At 38.6% G+C, this 13,476-nt stretch overlaps 1 protein-coding gene across 1 annotated transcript; it reads left to right on the top strand.

The window, feature by feature from the left end:
- The first annotated feature begins 671 nt into the window (after window positions 1–671).
- LOC100892292 lies at window positions 672–13,246 on the top strand. The gene is made up of 14 exons (XM_030989860.1): window positions 672–688; window positions 1,294–1,501; window positions 2,054–2,204; window positions 3,329–3,462; window positions 5,606–5,744; window positions 6,431–6,526; window positions 7,227–7,355; window positions 7,612–7,613; window positions 7,684–7,769; window positions 8,916–9,069; window positions 9,680–9,778; window positions 10,546–10,704; window positions 12,119–12,214; window positions 13,178–13,246. The coding sequence occupies exons 1-14, from the start codon at window positions 672–674 to the stop codon at window positions 13,244–13,246; spliced, it is 1,539 nt and encodes a 512-aa protein (XP_030845720.1).
- Window positions 13,247–13,476: the final 230 nt, after the last annotated feature.

The raw sequence follows: 13,476 nt of genomic DNA, 5'->3' as shown, positions 1-13,476 counted from the left end.
GAAGACGATTTGTTGTGTCGTTATCCCCTTTTTTTCTTTTCTTCTTCCTCTTTTTTCCTTTCTTGTATCTCCTCTTTTCCTTTTTTCTTTCCCTTTCCTTCCTTCTCTTTTATTTTTTGATTGGGGGGGGGGTGGGCAACAGCCTGGAAGGCAAGTCCTTTTGCCCCCCCCCCCCCCCGATTTACTTCTTCCCTCTTTTCTTTTCTTCTTCCTCTTCTTTTTTTCCCTTTCTCTCCTCTTTCCCTTTCCCTTCTTTCCTTCTCTCTTTCTCCTTTTTTTTCTTTTTTTTGTTGCGGGGGGGGGGGGCAAGGCCCGCTCGGCTCCCCCCCCCTGGATCCGCGCCTGCTTCTCAGTTAGGGTTATGCTCACCTTTTTGGTGGTTGCAATGGTTACAGAGAATTTAAGAAAATAACAAATATTTCAAATTAGAAACTGAAAAAAACATATATTACTAAAGTAAAATGATGCTAAAAGTTTGATTATGATCAAAACCATGGTCTTTTAAAGTTTTATTTGTGCAAGAACATTATGTTGGTATGGCAACTATATGGCGGAATTTGATATTTGATATATTACTAAAGTAAAATGATGCTAAAACTTTGATTATAATCAAAACCGTGGTATTTTAAAGATTTATTTGTGCGAGAACATTATGTTGGTATGGCAACTATATGGCAGAATTTGATAAGTAAGAAAACTATACTTGAAAAGGATTGCCATAAAAACACTATAGTCCAAACATCAAAGTAGGTAGATGCTTGGTTTTAAAACGCTATGATAATTTGCATGGGCTAATAATATCACAAATGTATCCTTTCCCTTTAGATAGACAAATAATGATCTATTCTCTCTTTGTTTGTTCATTTGTTCGTTTATTTGTACATACACGATGTCTCTAAGCGCTTTACAGATGTATTATTATCCCGGTCATCGGATTTAGGCTTGCCCGCACGCACATAGTGTATGCACATACTCCACTCCCTGGGGAGCATTCCAGCCAGGTCATTCCGGTGACATAACTATCCTGACTCTATAGCTATGGTTTAACTATATGTCGATTGCAATCTTAACATGTCTCGAAAATTGAAAGTTTTTTAATATTAATCTTGAGATAACAAAAAAATACATTTGTTCAGCTATCATGTTATCAATATTTGTTGCCCTATTGTTGCTGTTGTTGTTGTTGTTGCTGTTGTTGTTGCTGCTGCTGCTGTGTTTTTTTTTCAAACCACGACAGATTAAAACTCTTCTAGGGCTTTACAAAAATCTGTTCTCATCCTAATTCACTGCCAGATCCAAGAGGAGACTCACTGCTCTAAAAGAATTAGACGAAGTTGACGCATCAACTACGACCGATCAACCAAAACAATCTGTGAACGGATTTCAGGAAATTGCGTCGTCGAGTATTGCTGAAGACATTGACGATGTTGATTTCCCGTATGAGAACCTCGTTTTGGAAGGCGGTGGCAGCCAGGGAAATGCTTATATTGGCGCCATAATGGTGAGAAGCGATTAAATATTCCTGCTACTATAGAACTATCTCTACCAGTACTATACTACTAGTACTACTACTATTAGGTTTTCCTGTCCATTTTAACACTTTGTTTCAATCAGTACTCTTGTAATTTTATTTCGTCCGAAAGCTTCCAAATTTTGCACGTCTCATAGTCTATTTCGTCATTGATAATTCATTTTCTAATCAATTTCATAATTTCGTATCCAATTTCGTTAAAGTCAAATTGATCTCGTCATCCCCGGCTGCCAACGGAAAATTGCGTCATTTTGCAATCGACGTCGTCAAAGCGTCATTCGAATTCGTCATTCGTCTTGTCTATGCGATGGATTTTAATGAAACTTCCTTGGTATTGATCTTACAAAGACGAATTCGACTGTTACATTCTGCAGCGGATCTCCGGGTGAGACGAATTCGAACGAAATTTGACGAAAATTGGACAAGTGTTGAAATTCTTTTAAAATGACCCATAAATGCCGACAAACTATTGCTAATGTTATCAGATTTCCTGCACGCTCTTTAATTCTTTGTATCAAATAGGAGTTGGAGCGACTTAACTTCTTGAGCAAGATTCGTCGTTTCGCTGGTTCCAGCGTTGGTTCGCTGACAGCTGCTTATCTCGCCGTAGGCCACGGGACCAGCAAATTTCTCTCCATGATAAAAGATGGACCTCAATTCAACGACCTCTTAGGTGAGAAACAAATTAGAGTATCTACACGTGCGATCGCAAAGACTTTCGAGAAATCAACTTCAAGCAGTTTCAATAGCCTAGTCCGGCATTTTCCGGAGGATGTTTGGGAACATTACAGTGACGTGTTGCGTTGTTCCAACATTGCCCCCCCCCCTGTTAAAGGGAAAGTCCACCCCAAAAATAATTTTGTTTCGATAGAGGCAGAATAATAAGAAAATCAGGTGAGTGAAAGTTTGAGCAAATTCTGAATGAAAATAAGAAAGTTATGAATTATTGAAGTTGTGATCAATCAAATACAAATTGGCAACTCTGTGACTTATACGAGCTCTCCTTCATTTGCTTTGTGCATAATATTCCATAAAATCATGTTTTCTTCGTTATTGATGACGGAATATATATTTGTTCCTTGCAGGGGGAGTATAGAAACATATTTGCAATTATTATATTTAGGGTGCATGTATGGTTGAAATTTTTCTTGAGGGAAAATGAAAATTTTAGATTTTTTTAGTACTGAGCAAATGGAAGTTGAGCTCGCATGATACGTCATAGAGTTGCCAATTTGTGTTTGATTGATCACAACTTCAAAAATCCTAACTTCCTTATTTTTAATCGGAATTTGCTCAAACTTTCACTGACTTGTTTCTCTCATTTTTCTACTCCTATTAAAACTAACTTAATTTCAGGGTGGACTTTCCCTTTAACACCCCGAACGTATTTGCGGTCGTGTAAGATAAACAAATATAAAATAAAATCGAATCGATTCTAGGGAAATATATAATAGTGATAAAATAGGCAGTGGTATAGCTACAGGGGCACATGGGATTATGCCCCCCCCCCCCCCCCACCATCAAATGGAAGTAGAAACAGCAAGACACAAGGGGAAAAGAGAAGTGGGGGACCGGAAGGGAAACATGACCAAAAGACACTACGATCTTTTCCTATAAGTGCAGCACTGCATGTATTTTTCGTTTTCTAGAATTTTCTGAGTTGGTTAATGAGTGGTCGATGTGCGTGATCCGCAAGATAATTTAAACACATCACGTCATAATAAGTGACAACGACAAAATAAACAATCACAATATACTCATTTTGTATTCCTCCTCACGTGGTTTCTCTTATTGAAGACGCACCTTGTGGAAAATGCAGCCTGGTGCCCAACCTGTTTAGGTACATGGGATGGCATCCCGGAAGAACCGCCTATCAGTCTTTCGGTGAGAACATTGCTGAGAAGCTAGGAGACCCAAACGCCACATTCAAGGTAAATCGGCCGTTGTACGATACGTGTTCCTTCGACAATTGATCTATGATCATTTCTAAATTCCTTAAAAGTCCACCACATACTATCCGATCTGACTATGATCCGATTTTTGAAGAATTTGCAGTTGCATTTGATTAGAGCATTCAAATTCTAAGATCCTAATTATTGATGATCTGAATGTTCATATGATTTATATTTAAATTTAAACGGATTTCAAGCTTGCTTGGAGGAGAAAAGGCTACTTCGGCTCAATTTGATGCCAATTCAGTTTTAGAACCTGAATCAAGAAGGTGATTGCTGTTGTGTGTATTTTTTGTAAATCTATATATCTAATGTTGGTGCCATTTCTTCGAAAAATAGGATCGCATGAAGATCGTATAATTTGCGGTGGGCTTAACTGGGTTCAACAAGAAACCGTACCCTACTATAAATTTAACCCCAAAAAACCTAAAAGCAAACCCAAGCCCTTACCATAAACTTTTGACAAAATAAAGTCACCGGAGGGGCAACCATGGTGTATTAAAAGAAGCAGTTGTGCACGCGTAGGCCTAATTTAATAGCGAGTTCTAGCTCAGCGACGGAAAGACCTTCTACGCCGCGGGAGCATTCAATAAAACGGCCGTCGCACACAGACCGCCCTCGTTACAATCTGCGATTTCGCTTTTCGGTGAACGCGTACGTATAGTATGAAGGAGCTGACGTCACCGGCAACGCGCAACAACCCCAATGCCCTGCCACGCAATACAGTACAGACGGGACTACACGACTTCACTCGATCAAGCCACAAAACGGCTTTTCATCATATTTCAACAATTCATTATTCAGTTTTAAAACAGTTTATGTTAATCCATATTCTTGTCGTTATAGTTATAAAGCAATGATCGAAATAAAAACTCACCGAAGTGCCGTTGGCGTTGAAATTCATCCCCTGATGTTCTCATCGCATGTAATAAAACATCTTTGGTACAAGCTTGCTGATTGACTGTTGATTCACTTGGGACGTCATTGAGAACGCCCGTAAATTTGGCCAAAAACTGTTCTGGATTTCAGTAGTAGGTTTTCGCAAGCTCAACGCGGACGGGGAATCTGCGGTTCGTGTGCAAAATCGAGAAGCTACTATAGTAACAGCGGGGTGACCGATGAGTACTGAAATCCAGAACGAAAATTCCCTAATGTTTGTCAAAGGTGGCAATAACAGAAGTTTGGATTATGTGTATTGAAATACTATTATTCTTATCAGGTGAATGAAAAAGTTTGTATCGAGGCACTTCACAAAGAACTATGCATTATATTTGGTTACATTACGAAAATTGCCTATTGGCATTGCATTGCAATACCACTGTACTATGCGTACGCGTTTACCGAAAAGCGAAACCGCTAATATACCGTAACGATGGCGGTCTGTGTGCGACGACCGTAACCCTCAGTGCCCCTGCGTCGTGGAAGGTCTGGCCGTCTCTGAGCGAAAACTCGCTAGTAACTCCGCGGTCACCCCGCTGTTACTATAGTAGCTTCTAGATTTTGCACACGAACCGCAGATTCTCCGTCTGCGTTGAGCCTGCGAAAACTCCCTTATATTATGTGGCAAGGACATTACAATGGTGATGCGCACACCGAGACGCACATTATACAATTGTACTGTTTGGCTGATTGCACTGCATGATTTGACGTCATCCAATAAAGCAAATGGCGTCCTGCATGATTGCGCGACTCTGTTTTTCTCTTCTTATATTTTGGATCGGGTTTGTAGTCAATTTCTCGATGTAATACTCATATTGTTGACCCGTCTTACAAAAACAGATAGTACATGTTTTATGTAGTGCACTGGTTAAGCCACAACGAGACGGACAATGAGCTCGACAAGTCTTCTTCATTATCTGACTGTGACATAACCTAACTGCAGTGTATAATCACTAATGCACTCGCAAACATGAGTGATTTGTATTTTCATGTTTATACTATGGGACGCTAGTTTATCCATTTCTTGAACCCAGCAGTGGGTCAATTTTTTGTAGAATACGAATTCAAGACTTTGTTTTCAGGATCAAGAAAAACAAAAATCTCTGGTTTCTATAATGATAGTTATAATAATTTCTCGGCTATAAAATCGAACAACTCTTTCGTCCCTTGCTTCCTTTAATAGGACCTTTATGTTAAGACGGGGAGAGAACTATGCGTGGTGGTTACCAATCTTACCACGATGATGGAGGAATATTGTCACGTCAAAACCACTCCCAACATGCCAATAAGGACAGCTGTCAGGATGTCTATGTCTGCTCCAGGTGAGAACTAAACCATTTGAATTTACGCGACAACTTCTAAAAACTGTTGATATGCAAAACCAAATAAATATATCCACTGATTTATTTTTCAAGAAATACAATATCAACATGAACGCAGAAAACCTAAGTTTTGCATTCTTGCATCAATATTCGACTTCAAACACATTTGTTTTGAACAACCTTGCAGAAATGTCTCTTGAAGGACATCATCTTTCACATTACGATACAGTTAAAGTGAAATTTTGCCATCAATTGTTTTTTTTTTTTGTTATGTAGGGGGGGGGGCTCCAAACTGTAAATCTTATTATCAAAATACCCTGTGCTATTGTTTCACAGTAATGTACAATTGTGAATCTCTCTTATATGCTACGTTTTCGTGTCTCCTGTATGAGGGATGTAATTATATTTAATACTCCAGTTGATCATGTTTATACCAACGTCTAGTAATTGACCTATATAAACCTCATTCGTTAAAAGTCTCGTTCAAGTATGATGCGGTAAACCGTATATTTTTAATGATGAAGTAACGTGTAAAACGCTTCTTATTTCCATATGTTATAATTCAACGTGTCATATCTAAACGAGCCTTATATCTCATGAACATGGTGAAAGTAGATGAATAAATTTGCATCACCCTATTGTTTTGTTTTGTTGTTGTTGTTGTTTCTTACCTTATTATTGCGCAGTTGTTTTCGTTCCTGTAAAGCGGCAATACTTGGGTCGTACCGATCTCTATATCGACGGCGGTGTTTTGTGCAACTATCCAGTTCACTGTTTCGATGGTAAGTATAATCATTAATAATGTTGAATATCGAAGAGTAGCAACGAACAGTGGCGTAGCTATGGGGGCGGGGTGGGAGCACGGGGGCATGTGCTCCAAAAATCGAATGGCAAAAAAGAGAGGTGGGAGAGAAGGGAGAGCGTGAAGGAAGAGGAAAAAGAACGTGATATAATAAAAGGAGATTTGAATAACGTCAATATCATAAATACAAAGTATCAGAAACCGCTAGATGCTCAAATGTATATTTACTTGTACATATACATTGCTTCATATAATTCGATTATAGAATGTATTGTAAGTTGTTATTCATAACAAGTTTCATGAAACAAGAACCTCTTCTTTGTCTGCTTTAATAATCATTAATAATGTTGAATATCGAAGAGTAGCAACGAACAGTGGCGTAGCTATGGGGGCGGGGTGGGAGCACGGGGGCATGTGCTCCAAAAATCGAATGGCAAAAAAGAGAGGTGGGAGAGAAGGGAGAGCGTGAAGGAAGAGGAAAAAGAACGTGATATAATAAAAGGAGATTTGAATAACGTCAATATCATAAATACAAAGTATCAGAAACCGCTAGATGCTCAAATGTATATTTACTTGTACATATACATTGCTTCATATAATTCGATTATAGAATGTATTGTAAGTTGTTATTCATAACAAGTTTCATGAAACAAGAACCTCTTCTTTGTCTGCTTTGATAGGGTGGTGGCTTTCTATGAAACCTGAAGATGCTCTCCTGAAGAAGATGCAACCTTTGGAGGATGCAGCCAAACTCCTCACAAAGAAGGAGAGGTTTGGAATGTTCAACGACAAAACCTTTGGCATGATAAGTTCATAAGTTCATGCTCCGGCATTCAATATAACAAATAATTTCAACTGACACATTTACAATTTCAAGAGTTATGTAAGATTTAACCGAGGCCGCACGCCAGGGTTGAAATATAATGACAGAGGCGATTTTTTAAGTTGAACAACGGAAGGGATGCGATGCTTGTTAAAATAGGGGATATTTTCGATCAGATACTTTTAATGTTTCTAATCTTTGGAGTCAGGCCCTCTCAATTACATTTAGGTTGCCTTCGCAAGTTGTCCCGACCTAGCTTGAGATCAAACTAACTGTGTAACTAACTAAATTGTATTTTGCTCTTCTTCCAACAGTACAGTGATTACGACTCCCATGTACTGGCTACCAATCCAGATTTAGAAGCCCCCATTGCACCTATACCAGATACAAAACTTGCCAGGTAAGTTGACGGACAGTATACGTAGGATATTATCGTGTCCATTGCGAATTTTCATCGGACTGTGGATTACATGGTTCGAGGTTCGAGTCCCACCGCGGCACCAATGTCCTTTGGCAATATATACATGATCTCTATGTGTCACCCTCTACCCGGGTGATGTAAATGAGAATCCGGTAGGGAAAAATTCCTCGAATGCCAGAGCGCCTTCTCTTGCAGTTTGGCTAGTAACATTTTGGTTAGTAACATTACAACGCCTGGTGACTCTAGTATTAAGTGTTATATGAATGTTGTTATTGTTAAAGAACTCGAATTGTCTAAAACCTTGTAAAATGGATAACAATGAACATTTATTTGTTTACATACGATATATCTCTCTCCTCGTTTTTAGCATGCCTACATGACTTATACTTTAAAGGTAATACAAAGTTTTGGGAAATTTTCAAAATCGGGTGGATAGTAATTCTTTACAATTTTGATATATTTGGATGCCCCAGTGAATGTATTATAACCACTAAAATTTTAGCCCCTAAAACGCTTTTGCTTTCGAGAAAAATTGAATATTAAAATTTACCGGTGCTCCCGGTAAATTTTGATGAATTTCAAATCGCGCCTATGGCTGTACAATGGTAGCTGCGACCATGAAAATCTCGGAATATGTAGTTGTGATACATAACTTCTAAACGGGAATAGCTAGTCGATCGATTTTAGTCAAGAAACATTGTTTTATAGCTTAATTAATATCTTGACCTTGAGAGGGAGCTATACAACTTAAAGAGTGTATTATTTACAATTTCATAACTTAAGACTTGATTTCAACCGCGACAACGATCACTGAATATTGTAGGATCGCATTTGCTTCCAATATTTTCATTTGACCAAATTCATGACCCCATACCAAAACTTTGTATTACCTTTAATGGGAGCGTATAGAGAAATTTTAAATTACTCTCGGCAGGCTATAGGTATCAGATATCAAGTCATTTTTCTTATTACAGAGAGCTAATCTGTAAAGCGCTAAAAGACTTCTATATTATTATTATTGATTTCTGTCCAACGCATGTCAAACGAGTATGACTTTTTTGTTTCTTGTATGATTATTTGATATGTATCTAACCATTCGTATCGCCTTTAATTGGCCTCATCTAGAGCTCACGAAAAAATAAAACAGAAGCGAGATTTGAACTGTAAACAGCATCGCCTGGTGACAGACGCCATGACCCAATTTCTGAAGGTTCTGGATCAAAATAGTATCGGAGATACTACGATTAATATCAACGCGTTCAAGCAAGTCTTCAACAATGTACGTATCACGATACATCACACGATATACCAAAGTGCTTGAGGAAAATTAAAAATGTTCACCACAGAATGATAAGTGGTCTTTGTTTCATATCAACAGAGTAGCTCCTTAGTGAGAGCTGCATGATCTTCACGGCTCATAATTGAAATTTCTCCCAGGAAGCATTACATTTATAAAATGTACGTATCGTCTTTAACTTTAAAATATCTAATCGTCTAATCAAGGACCGACTAAAAAATTGTAAAAGTGAAGGAGAGATTACATTGGAAACTATTCAAATAAACCACGTCTTTATTCTTAAACCATATATATATTACAGAGATTCATACTCCCACTTATATATAAAGTCTGACACTGGAATTATATACCTCTATATGATGTAAGCGCATTTACTGTCGTAACCACCTTTTTTTATAGTGCTCTCACTCGATAGGCCAATTGTTAGTGTAATTTTAACCAGATATTTTTTGTACAATGATAAAATTATCATCTTTCTGACAGCTTACCCTTTCATAAGCTAATTTCTAAATCCTTTGTTCTAAGCCGCATGTAATTCTGTTTCCGTTTAGTTTCGATTTTGATATTTTCTTCTCTTTTCTTCTCATGATAGAATGAGGAGTTTACACCTGACCAAGCTCGCATTCTGTTCGGAGAAGATATGACTGTCGATGAAATATTTGACAGCCTTGATGCCAACTCCGACGGAGAGGTACATCCTTTTCTTAACCCCTTTGACTTCAGAATGATCTCATTCACATAACCTGAATACCGTGATCACTCGGTTTCCATAACCGATGGGTTAACTTAGAATAATTTGTAATTGATACTCTCTTTAACATCAAATTGTATACCAGTGTCCCGCTCTCTTCACATTTTCCTCATCGTACTGCGTTTCATTTTAGACCTACTCTCAAATTTCTTTCAATTGCTATGCAGGACAAAAAAAATAATGTTTAGATTTGTAGTTTTCCAGTACCTTCTTACAGTAATGCAACATTTACTCAAAATTTTAATGTAAAATCTAAAAGATTTGAAATCTTATTGGGTAGTTACCAGGAAAGTCCCTCCTTAGAAGGTGAAAGAAATATCTGTTAAATGAAATTAAAAAATAGGGCAGCTCGTGATGGCCGGAGTAAAATCTCGGTTACACCTATACGAAACCGAACAATCATTTACATTAGCCCTTATTTGTGTAGGTCGGTCGGAAAGGAGTTGGTTTGACGGTTTAATAGCTTTTTTAGATATGACACGGTAAAACGCAAAAAACAAAAAAGGGCTGCTGCTTATTATTGTTCTCTTATGTGTAATGAATGGCAAGTAGGTCCCTGTACGTTTTCACTTAAAACTAGGAAACATATAGCATATTGCAATTTACATCGTTAAAAAAGCGCATTTGTTTATCGCAGCTTAAGTGAGGTATATAATGCAAAAGAGAAAAAAGAACTACTGATTTATGTCATTTTGTTTGACATGTAGATTGACTTCAATGAGCTAATGTCCTTAGCGCAGAATGAGGGAGTAGGAATCCAGACTCATCATATTGGAACGGGGCGGCTTGATATCAAGAACGTAGCAGATTATCTAACTGGAATCTTCAGCATGCTACTGCTGAACGTCAAAAGAGCTTTCCTAGAGGTCAGTTGTTTTGTTACAAACTAATATTGAAACCGATTTCAAACCGAACGGACAATAACATTACCTGCAATGGTCAACATTGTTCGGATTGGTGGTGGTGGGACTGAGATGAAATACCTTGGTCACACAAAGAGACAGAGGTCGCCCCGACCGTATCCGGACACCTACCCCCTGGACGTCCATCCCAGATAACCACCCCCAGTCAACTACCCCCCTAGGACAACTACCCCCTATGGCAACGACCCTCTAGGACGACTACACCCGGACAACTACCCCCAGAAAACTATCCCTAGGACAAGTACCCCCGGACAACTACCCCAGGACAACTACCCCACAGTCCGGGGTAGTTATCCTAGAGGATGGTTGTCGTAGGGGGTAGTTGCCTGGGTGGAAGTTGTCCGCGGGGTAGATATCAGGAGGTAGTTGTTCTAGGGTAGGTGTCTAAGGGGGTAGTTGGCTGGGGGTAGTTATCCTAGAGGGTATTCGCCCTAGGGGGTTGTTGTCCTAGGGGGTAGTTGTCTGGGGGTAGTTATCCGGAGGTTGGATGTCCAGGGGGTAGGTGTCCTAGAACCCACGCCGACATCAGACCGAACACAAAATAACATTGCCCAGCTCGAGAGGCCAAGGGTGTAGAGTCGCTTTGGCAGTGTGAACAAAACCTCAGTCCAACCAATAAGACCGACACAAGGAACATATTATCATTACCCTTAACAGCTAAGAATAGGTCGATGTGGATTCCGTCTGGCGAAATGACTCACTGAGGTATAACTAAATGTCTACTTGTGCTTGATGCTTAAGTCACATCGACGAGGTCACCACCAGAGACCTACCGAACAAAATATTACATTACCCCCAAATGAACAAGAATCAGCCGATCTGCAGTTAATTTTTCAGTATGACTGACCAGCATTATCTCATGAGGTATGAAAGAACATATGCGGGGGTTGGACAACATTTTCCATATGACACTTTATAGCAGTGAGAACTTTCCTTGGGAAAAATAGAAAAAATGGTTGTGACTTCAATTTAACATTTTTTCAAAAAATCATATTTTTTTATTAGTTAGTATGAACAAAGCCAAAGTTTGACGATTATTCGAGGCTGCGTTGGGGAGGTGGATTCTGAAGTACGTGTTGTATCCGTTTGTATGTTTCCCCTTTTAATCTTCATCCCACTCATCTCTTATAAGAGCTTGATCAGTCTTTTTCCCCTAAAGCCGATCGCAAAGACTTTTGTTTTCAACAACCTTGTCCACCAAATGTTGAAATATATTGTTGGCAGTGTAGAACGTAATCTGAATATGATTTCTTCGGGACTATAAACAAAAACAAAACAGCCATTAAGTTGATTTATCGAAGGTCTATGCGATCTTTTTCTGCACTTTTCTTCCACTTATTGAACCTTGGGACTACAGGGCCATGACATTGAGCGTACGGTACTCATCAACACTGTCTATGTGAAATCCATGGACTTCAGCCCAGAGACAGAGGACCTGGATTTCTTAGTAGAGGTACTTACTCTTCTTGTACTAAATTTGTTATGAATACTGAACAAAATAAAGATGGTACATATCTAAATTGTACTTTCATACAATATCGAAAACTTAAAAGAAAATTTCATTGTGAACATACCTGCGGCTACCATTTGAAATACACCAATTGTTGGACTGCCTCACAATTTTTCCAGTCCTCATTTCACACTTCTATAATTCTACTTTGAATCACATAATTATCCATTTGGGGGTGGGTGGAGTTGGGGTTGGTGCCCATTGCAAATTGAATGTACAACTATGGACCATCGCCCCACGGTATCATAATCTTCTGTTGGTTTGCTGTTTACTGCTTGTATTATTCGTCCACCTACGTCAGGAGTAATTGGTTGAATTGATTCATAGCTTTAGTAGGTTTAGGCGTTTGATATTGAACCAGAGTACACTTGTGAATCTCTATGTAATCAATATGTTCCGGTAATTACTGTGTAGTAAAAGCTGAAAAGATTATAATTGAGGGTTTGATTAAATTAGGTATTTCCCATGTTTTATCCAAAATAGTCTAATATAAAATAATTTTTACTCGCAAAGCATGTACCCTGGGAATATTCACGAACGCGTATGAAGGTATCAAATCTGTAATACCATTTAATAACAATTTGATTTAATATTCCTGAGTTTTTTGTTTGTTTGGATATTATTTTTAAATAATTAATATCGTTACAATAATATTGTCAAATGAAGAGATTTTGTTTTTGTCTGTAACTGGATAAAAGTCAGATATCGTACGGGACGCATTGAAAGGGAATACTCTGAAGATGTTTTGCAATTTTCTGTCTTTGGTCGTTATCTCTCCTTTGACAACATGTTGCATTCATTCTCTCTCTCTCTCTTTCTCTCATTCTCTCTATCTCCCCCTCTCATTCTTTCTGTCTGTCTGTATGTCTCTCTATATATATTCCCCTTTCCTATTCACGCAAACAGCAAGGCCGTCGTGGAGTTCGAACGTTCCTCAAATACCACAACAAGACTGCGAAGGAAGAAGCTTCATAAAGTCACATCCCGAAGTGTATGGCAACTCGGTAAAAATGTAAAAGTTCAAGGAGACCTCATCCACAGAAATAAATTTAGTTATTCTGAGAGATTTGTTGTACTCATTAATCTACAAGATTCCCTACCAAAGGGTGGAGGAAAGGCTTGATGCAAGAATGATGTACAGCTTCTCAGCACGGGCATCGCTATTTTCTTGATGACGTTACGTACTATGTGACGTCGATTATCAA

Source organism: Strongylocentrotus purpuratus, unplaced genomic scaffold (genome assembly GCF_000002235.5).
Source record: "Strongylocentrotus purpuratus isolate Spur 01 unplaced genomic scaffold, Spur_5.0 spur5_scaffold_19, whole genome shotgun sequence".
In the NCBI taxonomy this organism is placed as follows: domain Eukaryota; kingdom Metazoa; phylum Echinodermata; class Echinoidea; order Camarodonta; family Strongylocentrotidae; genus Strongylocentrotus; species Strongylocentrotus purpuratus.
This window is presented reverse-complemented; position numbering and strand designations above follow the sequence as displayed.